Raw genomic sequence first — 21,065 nt, forward strand, 5'->3', positions numbered from 1 at the left:
TGGATAATGAGTCCTGATTGTAAACATCCTCTAATGTTTTGTTATAGTGCTGTCGTTGGACCATTTTTTTAGATGATGCCACTGTCTGGCTTGATCTAACTGCAAAGATTTTGTGAGACTTAGTTTGTGTGTACAGATATTATGGTGCTCAAAGCAAGGAAAAGTTTTCTACTAGCACAGAATTAGGCACATGAACTCGGGCACCAAAGTACAGCTTTGGAATGTATTGTCACTTGGAGCTACACATAATAAATGAAGGATTTTATTTGTTGCTTTTGCTAAATAAATGTTTGCAATCAAATCTTCATTATTCCGGGAAGAATGTTAGGGTTGATTAATAGATGATGGTTGCCTACTAGTTTCTGAGCTATCTATAAAATCATAATTATAAACACACAAGAATTTTACCAGTGAAAAGAATAACGTCCCAAGATATCACTTTCCTTGGTTGATGCTGCTGTGGAATTTCCTACGGCATCCTTAGTACTCTAAAAAAGTTTGTACTTGAATTGTATATTTAACAGTGCACAGCCTGGACATTCTGAACAAGATTTTAAAATAAATTCCGCATTAAAGTCAAGCTAGACATTTTAATGGGAAAGCCTGAATATTCCCACTTAGGGATGCAGAGCAAAAATATTCACCCATACACAAATCATAAGCATCACTTGACTCGTATTTATACCTCTAGAATTAAGACCTAGAATTAGGCTAAAATGATTTGCCCCATCTTTTGAGTAGCAGCGTGGCTAAGAGTCTGTCTGTGAAAGGTAGAAAACGTACCTTTGGTACACACAGATCACTAAAGCATGCAGAAATATGCTTAATGCCTGTATAGTGTGTGTCAGTACGTGTTCTTTGGGGACTGAGAATTCTGCAGGGACTTTTTCTTGCAGAGACTGAGAATTTTTCTATTTACTTCAGTGGGAATAAGTTGTAATTTTTCTTGCCCTAAATTTTCTTGGTGTTGCAATTCTGAAATAGATGAAGAATGACACAGGAGAAGTTCATCTTTAGGAGATGAAATTAACCTTGGTGGAGAGATAAAGTAATTGCTGGTGTTGTTTGAGAAGCGGTTAGCTGCACTTAAACCTTGGTGTGCTGGACTATCTGTCTCTAGAGCTGAGGTCAGCTGAGGACAGAGTTAGAGATTTTACTTTGAGTGGTAGTGAAATGAGGCTCATTGCTTTTTTCTTTTTTTTTGAACAAACTGACCTAGCAGCCGGTATGCCTACATTAAAAGATGTTTTCTCGGGTTAAACTCAATTATTTGTTTTTGCTTTGGCTGCTTTGCATTCTTGCTCACAGTTGGGTTGGTGTTATGTGAGAAGGGCAGGGTTGTGGGTTCATATTCATCTACTCATGTTGTTGCAGACATACTTTACCCAAGAAGTGAAATAGTCCAAAATCTCAGTGGAGAAGATGAAGACATTTTTCAAACCCCAAACAAAAGCAATAAATGGAAACAAGGATTAACTCTGTCAATTTTCACCCCTCCCACAATAAATCTCCCAAATCTTGGCTTTTATCTTAGATGGATAACACAATAGGCACCAGAGCACACCAATGTTACACAAATACTTCATGTGCTATCAATTATTTTGGAAGTATTCATCATCTGAATTGTGAAATGGTTTGACCTTTCTTCCGAATGGAGAGTGTACGAAGACGCGAGTCTTAGGCTGTCACATTCTTTCTCTTGTATGGGTATCTCTTATAGTGATTTCAGAAGAGCACAGCTCTGACTAGGCTCTCCCTTGGTACCCTGCCCCTCTCATTGCTCAGTGGAATGATGTCGGTTTAGAGATGATCTGTTATGTGACAGGGGAATAGGAGTGAAGCGAGAAGCAAAACTGTTTAGTATGGTACTAAAAAATGGCTTAGACGTTATGAAATCAAGAGGATACACTCAGTGGGAATGCAGCTGTGAAGTCCTACCTGGTAGTGACTCCCAACCTTCATACTGCTCTGCGTGGGAAGGAAGGAGCTGCTTCAAGACCAAGTGAAAGCAGAGTGGGTGGGCATGCCTAGAATGTGTTCTCATGGAAAGGACTCTTGTAACATACCCAGCAAAACATCACACACAGAAGGGCTTGCTTTATTAACAACTTTAGAGTTTATTAACTTATAAAACCAGGCTGAAGTGATACAAGTACATAAATAAGTACTGTAACAGACATACGTCCCATGAAAAGAATTGAAAGCATGATGACACTGTGTTTTTTATTTCCCTAAGTGACGAAAAACTGTAAAAATGCAATGCTGCATTTTACTAAATGGTGCTTATGATTTTTTTTATTCATTTTTTTTGCTTTTCTTAGAAAGTGTTTATTATAAAATAAATACACAATCTGGACTCCACCAGTCCTGTCACAAATACAAAAAGCTGATTGCCGCCTTCGTAAAAACACAAACACTGTATACTTCCCCCTCAGCCTGTGTTCACCAGCTAATGCTACAGAGTATGCCCATGAGGTGAGAAGGCCACTGCTGCTCTTCCCACCAGATTGCTACAGTTCCTCAATCTTCCTTACGGTATCTTCACCAAAGGAAAGATCAGGATAATTCATGGCTTATCAGAAGAGTTCTAGTGAGATTTAGCACTCCTACAGCACATTTGAACTCAACAGATGCCACGTGCTGTGGGTTTTGCTAAGACCAAGCTGGTGCTTCTGCAGCTACACTTTGGGGAAAGGGGATTTCAGAAAGTGTGAAACAGGGCCAGCAGTGAGGGGAGACGTGTGAGGAGTGGCCCTGCAGCAGATCAGGGCAGGAGGGGCCCCAGGCCTGGGCTCCCTGTGGCCTTGCTGGAAGGACTGCGGCTGTGCAGGACCCATGCTGGAGCAGCTGTCCTCACTGCAGCCTGATGAGGTTTGGTTCGTACTGACATCAGACTGAGCTTTATTATTGCAAATCCACTTGCATGCTCCCTTTTTAGCATGTTGTCCTTACACGGTGGACTGTGTTGAGCACTTGGCAGGGAGGGAAGTGTTCCTCCATGTTAGCTACTCTGCATCCAGGCCTAGGGACAATGTGGTGATTTTATGCAGCATCCTAGAGTTACAACGTCCTGGATCACTCACTGAGTTATTTTCCCAGTTCCCTCTAACTTTCCCACCCCTTTCAGCCTATTTTTCTCACTTGCTCCTCTTTGCTGGGAAGCCCCATGCCGTGCTGCCTGCAGCAGAGCAGGGCCCGGGCAGCACAAGGCAGCCTGGCTGAGAGGAGCTGTGGGAAGGCTGTCCCAGTGTGCTCGGGGTGGTGAAGCTTTGCCTGAAACCTGCTTTTGGCATTCAGCGCTGAGCTCTCCCACACCTCCGTCCCTTTAGAAATGGGTACACCCCTGCAGTGCTTTTGCTGGCAAAACAACAAACCTCAAAATCCTCGCAGTCGCTGTGACTTCACTCCCGAAGCAGGCCCAGCCCCTGGTTCAGACTGTTTCCATAAAGCTTTGTTTCCTAGTGTGTGTTTGAACAGCAGTGTTCCTTCCTACTTGTGGAGCAGAAAATGGAGGCAAAGCAGGCAGAGTCATTTGCTTCTTGGGAATTCACCCAACGCTGCAGCCCCTGGGCACTGCAGCATTACGGGGACTCTTCAGAGAAAATACTTTTTTTTTCAAAATAACAACCTTCTCCTTCTTTTTTGGCAGATAAGAGCCATCTTTCTTAAACACTGCAGATGTGCTATACTAAATTTAACAGAGTATCTCAAAATGCTTTCTCACAAAGATAAGAGTTTTCATAGGGCTACTGTGTTCTAAAGGCTTGCTGTAGCTGTTTGGTATTTGTCACGGGGGAAATCTGTCCTTGAAGCCTGAGAACTGGGAAGTCACCATCAGAAAAAAAATGCAGAAGATTAGCTTCGAAACAAACCAGAACAAATAAATTAAGCTCTGTTGCAATGAAGGAGTTATTAATTGGGAGGTGCAACCCCCTAAGAGTTCTAAAAGTGCTGCAAGTACTTCACCACCTTCTTCGGCATCGCTTTAGAAGGCAGTCTATCAGCCAAGACCATGTGTTAATTGAGCCCAGAAGGATGAAGTTATTAGGGCTGTGATTGAGAGATAATTCCTACTTTTTTTTTTTTTTTTTTACTTTTTTTTTCTTTTTCTTTTTCTTTTTTTTTTTTTTTTTTTTTTTTTTAGAGAAGTGGGTGGTGGAAACAGTGAAAACCACTTAAAAGCGAACATTTGCTCAAGTTGCTACAAAAATACAGTGATTGCCACTAACACCTGCTGTTCAGTTTATGGACTCTGTTTGCTCAGCTACAAGACATCATCCCAAAGGCAGGCTGCTTAGAGTTTGTTAGTTTAAATCTGTTTTTTATGCCTCCAACCCAAGTATTGTAGCACTTGTATTTTTCCTCCACTACTTAAAGAGAAATCCACAAGCCATTTCAACTCCAGAAATGGTATGAGCTTGGTACAGGAAATAATGCTCTCCATAATCCTGCACATTTATTAGGTGTCCTTCTTTTCATTAGTTTGAATAACTTGCCAAATAATAAAAGCGTTCTGTTTTCTCTTTTTAACTTGTAAAGAAATGCAACTCTGGGAAAGTACAGTCTCTCTTTCTACTTCCCCCACAAGTAACACAGAGCCTCCTAGTCTTTTGGAGGAGATATTTGAACGATTGACACAGACCACTACACATAAAGCAGCAAATTTGCTGTGCATGATGTGAATAATTACTGCATTATAGTTTTGGTTTGTAGGGCAACTGTTGACTTAAGCAAAATAAGCCTGCAGTCCAGCTGCAGATCCAAGTTTTCATAAGTTTTCTTGTGTTTCTCCCTCCAGTGCTGTCTCCCTTAACAGTGACCCTTTTCAGACTTCTCAAGGTACAAAACCTTTACCAAATCCTCGAGCTCAGTCCTGCACACTCTGCTTTCACACATTTGGCTGATCTGAGCTTCTCCTTCGCTAAATATTTTCCACTGGCCTGAAAACAAAAACACAAAGGAGAAAGACACTTGCTTAGGAAGGGCATAGGGAACTTTGGCGTCACTTAGAAGCATTCTCCAGACAAACTGATTCACAGTGGTCAGAGAGAGGATGTCCACTCCTCCCATGGAAAACATTCGAAGTATCTTACAGTCATTTAACATATTCCATGAAAAACAATTCTGTTATAAATGATAAACAAGAACCTGCATATCCTTTTCTTCAAGCAAGTAGTACTATTTCCTTCAACCATTTATGAAGTCAGATCCTCTAATTTATGACAGTGATATAAAAATTTAAATGTGATGGTAAATGACTGCAATTAGAAGTCTGCATTTCATGCAGTACGAACTCTAGCTACCTTCATATTACACAAACTGTGTCAGATAATAGTATTCTGGTATAGTTTTGCTAAGGTTAATAGAGTTGCTCACAGGTCTGATAACTAGAATGCGATAATAGAGGTGGCAATGACAAGCACAGAGAAGGCTGAAAGGAACAAGTTAGGAAGCCTAGACGAAAAGGTGTCTGCTTCTCACTTAGCCTGTATTATGAAGAATAGATTGTTCCTGGGCAAAATACTTCCCTGCCTACTTGGAACCTCAGAAAAAATGACAATTCACTGAGCAAAAGAACTAGTAACTAAAAATGCCTATACCTTAATTAAACTGTCAAATTATTCCATATTCCAAGCTTGATGAAATACAAAAAAGAAATTGAAGCAAGAGTGATAAATGAATTGCTCACCTTTTCAAAAGACAAATTTTAATAATAAAAATATTACTAAGGACATAGAAAAGGCTTATTTCAAGTACAACACGTGTATGTATATAGACTTAAATAAAATCAAATAGTGCCGTTGCGCTGACATCAGTCATATTTCAGACTCATGGCATTATAAGCAGAAAACAGTCAATTTGTTTTCTCGGAATGACAGGAGACTAGCACAGCATGCTATATGAACCTACATTTTAAACTGCTGTATTTTGATTATTTGATATTATACAAAGCCACATACTGGAGGAACATGAGGCTGTTTGACTGCACTGAGTAAAATGGTGCATTTTTCAAGTTTGTGTAGATGGAGAAAAGCCTGAAGAGGTCAGAATTTTACTTACTAGAGGTTGTCCTTGTTATCTGTTTGAAGTAGGGAAGCTCTTCAAATTCCCTCTTGGACATTTTCTCAATGTAGAAATGACGGAGAATCCCTTCAACAAAGGTACAAGAAATGGCTGTTACTGGAAGCATGCACACTGCTCTAAGCCCAGGGTGCTGCCTGGCCTTTATGCAGAATTACTGCTGTTTTGAACTACACTGTGAAATAATGCTTACTAAAAAATCTCAGTATCTTGGAAAAAAATAAAACAGTACAATTTTGTTGTTAGCTGCCATTTTGCCTGTCATTAGTTAGCAGACATCACTGACAAGTCATCACAAGGCTTTGTGGCTTCTTGAATGCATGAAGTAATTATTAACCATCAGCCCTCCTGCAACTTCTCTTCTGCTCACAGCTGGGGTTTGGCTTTGTGCATCATAGTGCATTCTGGAGATCATTTCCGTGAAAAGGGCTGCACTAGATGAGGCTATCCTAAGGGGATTGCAACCTTTTTGCTTAAATTGGATTAAGTAGATAGGATCTTTAAGGAGCTGGAGATAATATTTTTCCTGTACTAACTGTTGAGGATTTGCAGCAGTGCAAATCAGAAAGCTTTTCAATTTTCTTCTGATTTTTTAGTTGGTCTAATAAGAGATATTGCTTTCACTCTTAATACAGTTATTGTCAATATTCTAGGCAGTCATGAATGCAGTAACATGTCACTAAAGGAAGACAGGACAGATAGGACAGACAGTAATTTCAAAGGAAAACTTTCTGGTCCAGCTAAATAAGCACTTAGTTCAAGCCCTATTATTCATTTCTCTGTCAAACATTACACATGGAATTACTGACACCCAGCTTAGTTCTGATGTTTTGCTCACAGTGAAGGCCAGGAGTTTGCAGAACTAGAAATGTGTATATTATTAATAATGTTTGTAGAGCAAAGCATAGTAGTAGACATGGCTGTAGTACTGGTATCCTAAATAGCTAAGAGAACAGCAGTCTGTAGATGCTTGGAATTTAAGTTGCTCTGGCATTTTAATGAGAGATTATATACTTTTAAAATATATAACTTGTTCAACTCACCTTTTCTGATCGTCCACACGTGTATTTCTATTTGTGGTGGTTTTTCAGTCTCCACTGCAATTTTTCTGATGGTTTCTCCTTCCTCTGTGAAAACGGATTCATAGACGGGAAAGGTCTCTTTCCCACAGAAGTAATCTTTGTTGTCAAAGCTTTGACTTGGCACTTCTTCTGTTTAAGAAAAAAAGCCCAAAACACATTCTACAGCTGTAAACAAGTCTTCCAGAAATTACCTGGCACTAAACCAAGCAGGTTTAGTTTAAAATTAGAGTTTTCATAGAGTCGTGGAATATCCCAGGTTGGAAGGAACCCACAAGGATCATCTCGTCCAACTCATATGTTCACTCACGTAATCTTTGAAATCCATCTCCAGCTAAGCCGTAGGCATTTAATAGTGTTACATTCTGCTAGGTTCCCACTGCCTGCCTCTTGTGGCAAGAAAGTGTTTGTATTTATAAGTTTCATGAAGAAATGAGCTATATTGGTCTGTGAGAATCCTCAGGTTTTTCGAACCACTGTCCACTTTCCACGCATATTTGAAATAACAGTGGAAGTCTCAGAGGTAATTAAACAGTAACGAAAATCCGTGGTTGGAGAGAGTGAAGGAACCCAAGCTAATGCTTTGTTCAGGAAAAGGATGGGGGAAGAACCTGCATATTCTGCATTTTGATTAAAAGAGGGACCACATAGGGATGTGGCCAGTCAGCAGTTCAGTGCAAGCCTGGGCTAGGCACAGGGCACGTTATCTCATGACAGCCCAGTGAAGTCACAGGACATAGAAGTAGAAATTGTAATTATTCTAATGGCAAGTTGGAAGTTGGGCAAGAATGGGAGAGAGAAGATGAGATGGTTTGAATGTTCCATGAGTACTGCAGTGGGGAAAAAATGGGAGAGTCTTCTGATAGTGGTGAACTGTGTACTCTGCTTGGAAATGAGCATCAGGAAGTCATGCAAACAGTGGAGAGAAAGGCAGGGATTGATAAGAACATACGTGCCGCACGCAACAAGCCCTTCATTGGAGGAACAACAGATAATGGGAGGGCTAGGTAGGCAGCTCTGTGTGTCTCACATGGATATCTCTGCACATAAATCAGAACCATGGGCTATTTTCATCAGATTGCCATTTTCATCAGATCTTATGAGCAGAGCCCTTGACATGCACAGAAAGCAGTAGTTTAAGATAAACTCTTTATTTTACCTGGACAGACTTTACAGCATTTTCCTTCCACTTTCTGAGGGTATTTGCAGGGATATTGTTCTGGACAATGAATTTTCTTACACTCTTGTTTGGTGATGTTGCAGGTACACAATACACACTCTACAATTCCAAAGGCCCGGAGATTAGGATGCCAAGATTCACCGTGGGAGTACGTTTTGCCATTTGAAACACAAACTATAAAAGAAAAAGAAGCAAAAGTACAACTGGAAAAGGTACGTTCACTGGCTGCTCTGCCATGAATATTCATTTAATTCTTGCACATTTGTTTAAAGCAGTGTCTCTATACCCAATTTCTTAGTGTCCCTGGCTTCACAAACTAACTCCTCCTTCCCACCGCTGATCTCAGTCCACACACAGGGCATAGCCTGCTAAATTGGCTCTGGCTTCTAGTTTTTAATCTGAAGTGGGAACAATCACAATATTTGCTACAAGTTATCTGTACAACTGTTCCTAGCATTAGCTGAATGTGGCTTTTTGCAGGGAGAGATCCATACTATCAACAGGATGAATTAGTGCCACCTGGGCCTTTAAGCCTTTAGTACTGCAGTCACACAGGATTTCTGCTACACAACACAGAGCAAAAGCAATGGAATGCTACAAAAAGAAGTCTGATGTCAGTTGTGGAGATATGTATGTCTATAGGTACATAGGTACATTTGGCCTTTGCAATCACAAGAAAACATTAACTTGAAAGGATGTCTGTGGGGCTGAAATTTCATTCCAAGAGCATCTAAGCATCTCACAGTATTATTTTCATCTGCGCCCCTGAGAGACAGAGAAATACAGCTGGCAAAAGGAGAGTGGAAAAATTCCTACCTGGTAGAAGCCAGTTTGGGTCACCCTGCATTTAATGGGGATTATATCGCTTTACACCATGTTTGCATTTGTCCTATAAACCTTACTTCTTTCTTTTTAAATATTTTATAAACACGAAGAAAAATGCAAACTAATCCTAACAAGGTGAAAGAAAGGGCAGTGCCTGAATTCTAAAAGCAACTAAAGTGAAGCTGGGGTATGTTGCAAATATTTCCAATTCTTCTAATATGCCATCATTTTTATTAATGCTTTTATTTGTAAAATATGTTTCTATTTTGCCTGTAACTTTCAAAAGCAATTTAATTTTTATCTGTAATCTGAAATTTACATCTAACTGGTAACAGATGTGATCAACTGGCTTATACTTTACTGAGTTGCTGAGATTTATGGGGACTGCTCTTTGTAATGTATTGTCTTTCATGAGGTTATGTTATCATTTGGCTTATAATTTGCTACTTTTTAACTCCTTCTTAAGACATGGCTTTATTTTAGAGATGGAAAACAGTTTTGTTTCTCACATGAAAGCAAATAATATGTTATCTGTATACTGAAAATGAGAGAAGAAAGGATCTGTTTACCGTAGAACAGTTCAGGATAGCAGATGAAGCCTCCAGTAGATCTTAATATATGGCATATAACTTCTAGCTCTCAAATGCCCTGATTTTTTAGTGTTCTTCACACTCAGAATTGTAAATCTGTATCCATACAACCTAATTTTCTCTGCATGTCAGACGAATTGCTATGTATTTATTTTTTAGTTTGTTGTGTCACAAGGGGCATATACATTAATTAATGCATTACTTGGTAATTGAGGAAGAACAAAAGAAAATACGTGGTCAGCATTCTGGTTTCCACCAAGGGGATCACTTAGACGCTCTCCAGGCAGTGAAAGTATGAAGTAGTGGCAGTTAGTATACTGCATTCAGAAATATGCTATTCATCTGTATGCTTTTTATTTGCTGAAACAAATCAGTTAGAAACTGCTTTGATGATGTCTTTATGTGTGAATTATATGTCAGAGATATTGCACTGTGTGGAGATTCCTACTCCTAGATTCAGCATGAAACACTGGCATGATCTGAATGCTTTTTCATGGTTGTTCAGGTGGATAATAAAGATCCTATGGCCAACATTCCTTCTGTTAGTTAATACCTTGAAAGATTAGTTGGCCCTAATACAGGGGCTTTTAACTCTTTGTGGGTAGTTTCTGAGTACCTACTGACCGGTGTTTGTGGATAACTGCTTTTCTGAATATGCACTTTTACAGCTATTTATTTTATGGCTTCTTAGACCTGTTCCTTCAGACCTCAGCTGGCTTATGTACACCCACAGCAGGAAACTGAGCATCCTGCCCTTTTGGTTGTACAGCACCCACTGTCCCATGAACTGGACAACTGATATTTTCCCATTATTTTTGTCTTCACTGCAGTGCACCAGGAATGTCTTAGTCATGTTTGTATAAGGTCTGCAATATCAGCTCAAAGTTCTGCTGCCCACATAATGTAATGTATTATCAGAAGACACTAAGGGATTCATTGCTTTGGTTAACTTTCCCTGGTTACAGCTCAGACATCCAGTCTAGTCTAATTACCTGCTTTGCATCTACTGTTAGACATGAAGGAGGAAAAGGACCTCCTGCATCTCAGACAACCAGCTTAAGGTGGGGGAAGTCATGATATTTTCATGACTTATAATTTGCTAAGCCTTAGAGGCAGAAAACTTCCAATCCTACAGCAAAGTTTTACGGCCTGAGATTTGTGGAGCAGTTAAAATACATGCAGTTTGCAGCAAGTAAAGTTATAAAATAGCAGACGGTGTAAAGAACATAACCACCGTCTATTTCCTACTGGACAAGTCACTGTGTAAACCAGTTAGCAAATCTAAGGGCATCACAGTGTCCTTTGAGGCATTTAATGCTCACTTTGCTGGTCACAGCAGCATGTGTTTTCTGAATTATGTAGTACAATACCACAAAGTAATTCAGAGAGCAACACGATAATGTTGTGCCCACACAGACTGAAATGCACTGTTGTATTGGCAGGCACAACTGATCTCACTCAAGAGCTTATTTCATATCCTTACTAGTCTGTTGCTTTCACCCTCTGATTTGTGTTAGGTCTCTTGATAGCAGGTGTGAATTTCCAAGATTCTGCTGTATATTTTGAGGAGACTTTTTTGTAGGCGTTAAATGCCTGACCCAGAGTAATACCATACGAAATGCTGTTCTTTACCTCGTCCGTGCTTGTGCTTGTTGTTGATAACGATCTGTACTATTGTTCCTGAGGCTTGCTGGGGATCTGGTAGGACTCCGCGGTTACTCCTGGCACTTGGAAATCGTGGAACATTGACTACCTGCCTGGTGGAGCTGGGTGACAGCTCGTAGTGGGAGCGGTGGTAAGAGTGTCTCTGGAGACAGAAAGAGAGCAGGAAAATAAATGTATCATTCCAATGAGTACGAGGAAAGAGGCTGTGCTTGAAGCTCAATGCAAACAATGACTGTTGCTACTGTCAACAAACAGGCCTTAAGCAAAAGGAGTGGTACCAAAAGACCATTCAGGTTTTGCAGGTACTTAACATGGCAATTAAGTCAACTACACATACACAGAACTCATCGCACCAGACTGTATATTCAGTGTAGGTGTCTACATATAAATTGATTATCTGAAGTCCCTAGTCAAGTACTTCTTGAATGCAATCCATCTGAGCTGTTGTAGATCTCAGGAGAAGAATCACAACTCGGAAGTCCCCATTTCTCTCAATTTATTATAAGCAGAATTCAGAGCTAGACACCTTCTTTATTTATGTCTGCTTTAAGAACAGGTGAGCCTGTCTAGTTTTCTTCATCAAAACTGCTTTCTGCTTGAGCTACAGTGTCAGAATACATGTGCAGGATGACCATCCGGCTTCTTGTTTGCATGTAGCTGTTCTGAACCCCTGTGCTGGGCCACGGCTAGCTAACTTTACACAGACTGAGCAGAACCTTATTTCAATCTGTCTTGCAGACTGGAAAATCTCATTTGATTTGCAGAGGAAAGTAGTCTGTGTGTTTTCTATAGCAAAAGAGCTGGCTATTTTCAGAGAATTATTTTCCAAATACCCATGGGCATGAAGGGATAGTGTGTACTACAGCAGATATTTTATGAGGCATGATTCTTCTCACTAATCCAAAGACCTGTTGGTTCATGTATTTGGGTAGCATGCCTACTGCTTAAAAGCTCTTCATGTTCTCTCCAAGTGCTGTTACAGAAAGCCTCTCTTGAGTAAGTTGTTAGTGGTTACTGTTAACCCCAGAGGCAGTGAAGTCCCTAATGTAAATACACATATGTCTGTATGTCAACTAGGAAATAAGAGTTTGCAATTATGATTTTGAAGTGTTGCTTGCATAACAAACAAAATGCTGCGGAATTTTATTCTCATAGAGCACACACAGTAAAGGCCAAATCCAGAGCCTACAGGAGCTCATGTGAGTTTGTAATTCAGACTTATTCATGAATTCAGGTTGAGTTTATTAAGGGGCTTGCTGCAGTAGATATTCCTGTACCTCATCAGACCTGTTAATATCCTCCTTTTTCTTTCTTTTCTTTTTTTTTTTCCCCCCAAAGTACTGGCATGCATGGGCAGAAAACGTGTCTTTAAATTGTAGGTCACACTTACGGCTTCCCTGTTGGCTGGCTGCCGGAAGATATCTCCATCAGCCTGCTCCCAGGATAACTCTCCATCTCCTGGGCATGAAGCAGAGCAGTATCAGTTAGGGGAGTCATTGTGCAAGGGTTTGGGAAATACCTAGGGGAAAAGTCTCATCCAGCTTTACAGCTAAATTTGTCAATCTTTAGTCTGACTCGATTGTGTTAGATTCTGTAGAGACAACTTCCTAAATATCTTGGAATCTATGTGATCACAAAGGCAAGGAGAAGGGAGCTTAGCTGAGCTCACAGAGAAAGGCAAGGCTATGTGACCTTCCATCTGCTGTGTGCTGAGGGACCCAGAAGTGCAGTTACTGTTGCTCAGTGGGTATGTAGCTTGACTGACTGTAACTCGACTCTGAAGTTAGCCACTAATAGTTTACGTTCTATTATGTCAAGAAAATGTAAGCCATATTTAGTCCTGCACATTTTATACCCCTATATGTGGTTGTTTTTCTCCTTACTTATGCTTCATTAAAAAAAGAAAAAAAGATTATCCACATGTGATTGCACTAAGTTATGCCAGAGATGTCATATATGAGAAACTGGCCCACTAAGACTGGATCCCATGTAAGCTCACAGGGTGCTTTATTTGAATGTAGAAAGTACGAAATGTTCAAGCATTCCTTTTTGAACTGGGCCAGTGAAAGCAGTACAGAATTAAGGCTCATAGCACGACCTTCAGAACAAAGCAAGGACATGCTGACTTGTCTTTTAAATAGAAAAGGTTTTGCTAGAGCATTTGCAATCTGTGCATACAATGCAGAAGTAATGAATGCTCTTGAGAATCAGTGTGAGGGACTTGCAGAGCCAGCTTCTGGTCCCTCACAGACAAACATGTCCTTCATGGAAAAGGTTGGAAAGAAGAAACTCTCAGTTTCTATTCAGGAGTAACATCCAGCTGTTTTCCGGTTAAAGACAAGCTCCTTAAATACATACACAACTAGTATGAGCCATGTGAACATTACAGCAGGGAAAAATCAGTTTCAGGTGGCTGGAGAGAGAATATAGCTATAAGAGTTGTTAAAGACGTATTTAGAGGTGTTCCTTGACAGGACAAGCCATGGAACTTGAACTATCTGGTTCTTGGAAAACTTGTCCAAGAGCAGGAGAAATCATTTAGTGTGGAGCTGACCTTGGAATTTATCCCAGCCTTGGAATTCAGATATAGGTACCAATAAAGTTGTTTTGCTAGCGGCTCGAAGCCTAGCTCTTTGTGTGTGCTAAGCAGTCACTCTGGAACACAGCACAGTACCACTGCATCATGAACCTGCTGGGTTACATGAATGGCACACAACAGTGCCAGGCACAAGCTTGGGCTCCTGTGACAGGACAGCTGACAGACCAGCAGTAGCATGTGATCCTGGCTTGGGAGAGCCATGGTGCTGATGCAGCTGTGTTTCTAGTTCTGCAATTAACTTGATTTCATTCAGTCAGATCCATCATAGTTCTGCTACCTTATGGCATTTTTTATTTTATTTTATTTTATTTTATTTTGAGAACTTTCCATTTAATTTTAAGGGAAGGTTGGATCCTGACATAGAAATCAGACGAGTGGCATTTCTGAAAACCAGAGGCACTCTGAGAACAGGCCAAAGGTGTTCAGATTCTTGAGAAGTGGCGACTCAAATGCCACAATACCAACAGTAAGATACAATACAGGCTTACAGACAGGTATATAAGTGTAGACATTCAAAAGGGCTAGTAAGGCTGGCAGTACACTTCCTCATAACCAAGTTCTCCATGCTTCCAGGATCCAAAATGGAACTGCCAATAAAATACCAGTGTTTGCTGAATGCGGATAATGTAAACTGAATGGAAATTAACCTCTGAATTGAAATTCTTATGTCTCGTATAATTTGAGCAGGTCTGATAACTTATCTGGTAGAACCTCATCTTTTAATTCAAAACCTGTCTAGCCAAAGCAATGACAACTATTTAAATTCATCATTTGAAGCCCTGATTGTCCTCATCATTGGAATGCAACTTTATCATCAGTGCATTTTTTCCTTGATTTAATTAAGGAAAACAAAGCTAGTAATGTTGCCCTGCTGGAATTTGATGTTTAATTTCCCTGGGTTTTGAGTAAATGAGAAACTTGCAGACAACATCCTAAGTGCCAGTGCTGGTGCAGAGACAAGGGAAGGAGTACGTGTTGATCTGTGTCCTGTGCATGCGTAATACTTACCTCTGCAAACTGGACAGCAGGACTCTGGAACAGAAACTGGGAAAGAGCAAGTTAATTTGGGACAGGTCTTCAGCCCACAGTACACGTTTCCTTCCTGCCAGTAAAACACAAGGAGTATTTAGGAGTCATCAATTCATATGGTACCATATATGCACTTTTATGGACATATTTAAATCTAGTATGGATATTTACATATATGCCCCTGGAGTAGCCAAAAGCAGAATGTTAAACCAATGAAGAATCTGAATAGCAGTTCTTAAATGTATTGTCATGCAGAGGGAAGTCCCTTTGTTTTACAAAAAGGAGAAAAAGTGAAGAAGCATGGGGAGGGAAGGAACTGCAATTGCTAAAGCCTAAAATCTGTCTAACATTTACATCCGATGTAAATTCTTTCCCCTGTCCTCCCTAAGTCATGTCATAATGCTGATCTGGAGGAAGAACTTGGCAGTGGCACCTGCAGTCACAGATTTGTTCAGTAGCTGACCTGGTCAGCTTGTCGTTAATATTGAATATGACAATTATTTGATCAGAAGAGATCCTGATTCTGTTGAGAAGGATGTTGCAGCTCAAAAAGTGCCTTCTAAGAGTCACTGGGTGACTGCACTAATATGCTGGATTTAAATTGGTGGCACCTCAGGAATGGGTCTGGGACCTGTTGCTGTCTTACCAAGCTGTCCAGTCCCAGCTCGTAGGGCTCTTATCAGCTTAGCCCAAATGAATCCAGTTTCATTCTGTGACTCAGTGCTACATATTCCAGTCAGGCTGAAGTGAAATGTTCCATAAATGCCAAGTTGCAGTTGTTTACCTGCTGCCTTGCACTGCATGCTTACCTACAGTAGATGTCTGACCGGGTGAGCCTTGTCCTCTATGTTTGAGCAGGAGGCAGCCTGGCATTTACTAGGTGCCATGGACTGGCTTGTAGCACTTTTGCAAGTTTCTGTGTTACCTCCCAGTTCCCATCCCCTACTGTGTGCTACAGACCGCATGCATTTCAGTGCCATGTCTTCTGGAAAGGTGAAATGAAGCTGTGGTACTTACTGAGCAGCTGCACTGGGCACATTGGTTTGCTTGCCTGTTTTGGAAAAGCCCCTCTGCCACAAACATTTCGCCATGATGGTAGGTGGTGCCATTGTATTCACAGGACTTCCCAGTGATTTTGCTGCTTACTGAGAACAGCGAATCTTCTGAAAGCAACGGGAAAGGAACACTTCATGCAAATTGTCCTCACAACTAGCAATATCACAAGTACAGGGATAGGAAAACTTCCCTGTTCCCCCCATTTCACTTTATTATAAAAGGACAAGTTTTGTCATGCCATGAAATATGAGTGAAATTCTCATGCTGCTATTTTGCTGAACTTTCATAGTTCACACTTTTGAGCTGACTGTCTCAGTTAATCTTTGGATTTTGATTTCATCATGAAGGCCAGCACAGACTGCCATCTCCCGTGCTGCTGTGCTTTCTCTTGCCCTGTCTTCCACAGCATTTACAATTAGGATAAGCCGGTGCAGTTACATGCTCACTTGTTAAATTTACATGGCTCTTTGTGTTTTAATGTAGAAGGCATGAGGTCATATATACACACAGAATTCCACCGTCACTAACACATTTCTAGCATTGTTTCCCCCTTCTTAGGTCTGGTATTATTTTATTAATGATTTGCAGTGGGAGTTAGTTGCAGGTTAGCCAGGAATAGTCAGGTGTTCCACATGGCAAGCATTGAGCTGCTTCTGTGCCATTCACAGCACAGACCTTCTGGTGTACAGGAAAACCGGAACTGATGATGGAACTCTGTTAAGAGCACACGAGCCCAAGACTAGTTGTACTATGTTCTACATAAATGTTTGTTCCCAAGGGTCTTCACACTTTGTTGCTGTTGTTGTTTTCAGAATGGGCAAAACTTCTCAAAGGCATGCTGCAAAAGCTACCCAAAAGGCAGTGTTTTTCTTACATACATTTTAAGGTGAGATGTGCAAATCAGTGCATTTTGTTTGAAGAACTGAGTGCATACAATGAAGTACACAAGATGTCAGTGTCCATTCAATCCTGAAACCTTTTGTTTCACTCAAGATCACATGCAGTTCTGCACCACATGGGTAAGATTTTCTTCTTAGACTCAAAATTATTCATATCTTAAGTTAAAACATTCCCTACCCTGTTTAACTATCACACAGCTGACAAACTCTGCAAAGGGATTATACTTTACCTATGAAATGTAAGTCACTTGATACATATTGGGCAGCAAATCTGACACTAATACATTTACATTTGCATGAATTTAGCATCTCAGCATGGGAAGAGGAATTTGAACAAGAGCTCTATGGTAGTAACAGTGGAGTATTTGTTCTCTGAAGCCAGAATCAGTGCAGATTTCTAGGAACGCAGCTGAAATTTCATTCAGCGGGTTTGGGCTTTTATGTAAAAGAAACCTGACCTGGAAATTCAGGTCCTGCTGTAGTCCCTTTTATTATCTATCAGATGAATGTGGGCAGACTACTTTTTGAGAAACTGTGCTGCCTCAGAGCACAAATTTCTCAGCTGAGTTTTCTGGTGATACATACTGGCATTGTAAACACTGACATGCAGAGTTTTTGTTCAAAGCGCGTATTTTGTTACGTCGGTTTCATCAGGTATCATTTATCTGGTAAGTGGTAAACGTCAAATCTGCAGTATTTGAAAATCTACTGGGTCAGCAAAGAACCTGTGGGAGAAAGGCAGAAGTTATCCATTTAGGGGCACTTAGGACCCCAGGCCTGATATTTGATTTCTCTTCAGAGTGAGCATCGAAGCAACAAACGTAGCATTATTTTGGCGCAACCAAAGATGTGTAGTGGTACCTTTCCAACATGTTTCACAAAGCTTTGACACTCGTGCTTAGCATGAAAACACAATATATGTCAGTTTACTAGTAATGCACATTCTGGAACAGCATGATACAATGTACAGCCCAAAACACTTGTATGCTTGACTTCTTCGAAACATGGGAGGCAATTCTATTGCTATTTGGAAGTCTTATTTGATGTAATAGTTATAAGAAAAATCAGTTTCAGTAGCAGGCAGTAAGACCACGTTTTTGGTCCTGATGTTGCACATACCTGTGTGTGTGATTAGCTTTGAGTGCATTAAGTGCATGGGGCTACTTGGTTGCATAAAAGAAGGTTTAGAAGTTTTAGATCAAGACTGCATTATTCTTACTGCAGAAAAATACACCCCGTCATATACTGGAGAGACCATATTGATGAGTGCAGTTGATCTCCTCCAAACACAGCATCTGAAGCTGCAGGAAAGGTTTGTATCACATGCCTGTATGTAGCTTCTGGAGAGAGAAAATCAGCCTGAGAGTGACTTTCTACATCTAGGGCTTGCCTTGGTTTCTTTTCTAGTGTTCTTGGAATCGTGGCTAATTAGAGGAGTTCAGACTCCCTCATATCATATTCTCTTGTAGAACGTGAAATTGTAGACATTGTATATACTTGTAATAAGTACCAGGCTGGAACTCTGAAAAATCATGCCATTAATGCTGATATCAGCATGCTTTACTCAGTGCCTCAGTTAAGGTAAGAACTGGGTTAGCTAACTGCAAACATGCAGCATTTATCAGAGCCTAGTTTGTAAACCTTGTTTCTTAATCACAACTGTTCCTGTAGCTTTACCTGGCATTTTAAAGGTGCTGACTAATCTTGCTTCAATTAGCTGCCTCCGTAAAGTACTGGCAAACCATCTGTGTGAATCCTTTTAATTATCTAGGTTCAGTAGTGTCATTTTTGGCATTCATAGCGTGTCAGTGGAAGCAGTATAAAAACAAAGGCTGAAGATGTTACAGCAGCAATGGAAAAGAAAGTATCTTTGTTTTTGTGGCCAACATTTATTCTCCAAGGGCACAGACTTCAAAATAGAGGTTGACAGGCCATGCCTGCATTGCCTGTGATTTTAAAGGGTTCAAGATAAGACCATGAGATAGCCTGACTTATCACGGCTTTAGCATTAGGTAACAGCAAGAAGCTAAAATGTGCAGCCAAGACTGAGCACAAGACTTGCTATGGATTTGAACTGACTCTGTAGGTATCTTTAGAGGCTGAGTCTGGCTGAAGGTTTCAGTGTTTACAAACAGGCAACAGAACAGAACCATAATTGGGAAGATGGAAACTTGTACAGGGAGGAACAGTTGATCTAGAAAAGATCTATCTGTTCAGATCTATAGTGAAGCCTGAAATGAATGTTCACTCTGAACTAGATCTGCATAGAGCTATAGCTTGCTTACTGTATGAACTGTTGTCCATTCGACAGGACGCATCAAGAAACCATATAGGAAGAAGGTGCAGTGTTCATTCTTTCCTAACAGTCTCTGATGTAACGGAATTAGATATGAATTTGATAAACCACGGAAATCTTGTGGCTCAATGGAGATCTTCTGGTTCAATCACAGATTTTTCATGGAAACATGCATCAGATAATTGGGGGTGGGGGGTGTTTGTATGCACAATGTGCACAGACCCTGGCCAAGAATTCCAGGGGCTTCCTGGCTTCTGGAGCTTCCAGTCTCATGGGAGCAACAGAACAGTGTCACATAGACCACAGACAACTTTGGAAATGGCATCATTTACCATTTACCCTTTTCTGCTTACATCTGTATTTCTTCCTGGATTGTTATAAAAGCTTGTTCCTGAGATGCTTTATCCTTACTTGGATATGAAGCAGAAGAGCATCAGTTATCTGCAGCTAATCCCTTGAATAGCTTAGACAAATTCCACTGGCAGTTCCTGCTCTTTGGATCAGTGGTAACATCACTGAAAGTATTTCTGTGTAGGCAGTGAAAAGCAGTAACTGGCTACGGGCAAACTAATCTTATGGGAAATGTTACCAGTGGATGACTTGCTTGAGGTAAGGAAGGGCTTCAGGATCCAGTCCTTACTACAGCCAGCGAGACTTGCAGCTTGGATCCTTCTATACACACAGATACACTTGCTAACAAACTGGCAAAGCGAATTTGTAGTTACTGTAGACAGGGCTTGACAGTCAGTGAACTATTTATGATATTAAGTCTGATCTGCAACTAATGCTAGACTGAAATGGTAACCAAGTGTGCTCCCTAAGAGGAGATGGTACAAATTAGACGAGGAAGGTGTGCAAGCAGAACTCTGGCTTCTGCATACTTCTTAGCAGGGTCTGAGAGCACCCTGCACAGCACTCAGAAATGGTCTGTGGGCTCTTTTTGCACCTCCATGAGATACTTTCTAGTACAATACTCTGGCTGTTCTTGTTACTACTTTCCTTAACACACTCACTATTGCTTATTTTAGTATCAGAACATCTGGCAAAGATCATTTTTTAAAAATCCTACAGACTCTTGGCTTGCTGATTTAGAAACTATTTTTAAACTGCAACATTCAGAGTCACCTAGTGTCATTTACTGAAAAAGATGGGCTTTTAACATCAAGCAGAAATGCTGGGCACTCAGCCTGGCTTGGTTTTTGCAGTTTGTCTGTTTTATTAACCGCCCTTGTAAAAACAAGCAAGTGCTAAACAATTGGAAATTAATCAGGAGGTTTAAAGCCTTAAGAAACTTACCATACTGGGAACTGTTCTGCGGATAGTCTCTCTGGTCTGTTGTAAGTAGATAGATGATAGATAATGGATTTCAATCCAGAGAGGACTTTATGAAACATGTTTTCTGAATCAACATGGAGCAAAAGCATGTACAGACCAAGAATATGCAATTTGTTTTGGGGCCCTATTCGCTAGACAAGAAATTGAATCCTGCTATAAGTCAGCAGCCACTGTTTGCAGTGGCATCTCTCCTACCTAATCACTTGTACTCCCATTGCCATCTCTCCTGCACAATCACTTGTATTCTCAGTCAACTTTAACGCTTACTGAACAAAACTGAAGGAATTAGCTTAGTTGCATCAGCTACTTCAAATTTCTCTAGGCTGTATCCCAGTGCAGGAAGCTGTCTGTGGACACCAGCTAACCAGCCAGCACACACTGTGCTTCCGTACAGAAATTATCAAGTCACCCCCAATTGCAGCATAACATCA

The 21,065-nt window shown here is 40.6% G+C and overlaps 1 protein-coding gene across 1 annotated transcript in view; it reads right to left on the reverse strand.

Moving 5' to 3' along the window:
• Window positions 1-4,142: 4,142 nt before the first annotated feature.
• CHRDL1 (chordin like 1) overlaps window positions 4,143-21,065 on the reverse strand; it is a 35,596-nt gene continuing 18,673 nt past the window's right edge. The window contains exons 5-12 of the mRNA XM_072334855.1: window positions 16,066-16,211; window positions 15,028-15,121; window positions 12,811-12,878; window positions 11,388-11,562; window positions 8,320-8,514; window positions 7,125-7,292; window positions 6,061-6,150; window positions 4,143-4,940 (exon numbers count right to left, since the gene is read on the reverse strand). Coding sequence (XP_072190956.1) covers window positions 4,810-4,940; window positions 6,061-6,150; window positions 7,125-7,292; window positions 8,320-8,514; window positions 11,388-11,562; window positions 12,811-12,878; window positions 15,028-15,121; window positions 16,066-16,211 — 1,067 coding nt within the window. The 3' untranslated portion in view covers window positions 4,143-4,809. The remainder of the gene's footprint in view (window positions 4,941-6,060; window positions 6,151-7,124; window positions 7,293-8,319; window positions 8,515-11,387; window positions 11,563-12,810; window positions 12,879-15,027; window positions 15,122-16,065; window positions 16,212-21,065) is intronic.

Source organism: Excalfactoria chinensis, chromosome 4 (genome assembly GCF_039878825.1).
Source record: "Excalfactoria chinensis isolate bCotChi1 chromosome 4, bCotChi1.hap2, whole genome shotgun sequence".
Taxonomy (NCBI): Eukaryota; Metazoa; Chordata; class Aves; order Galliformes; family Phasianidae; genus Excalfactoria; species Excalfactoria chinensis.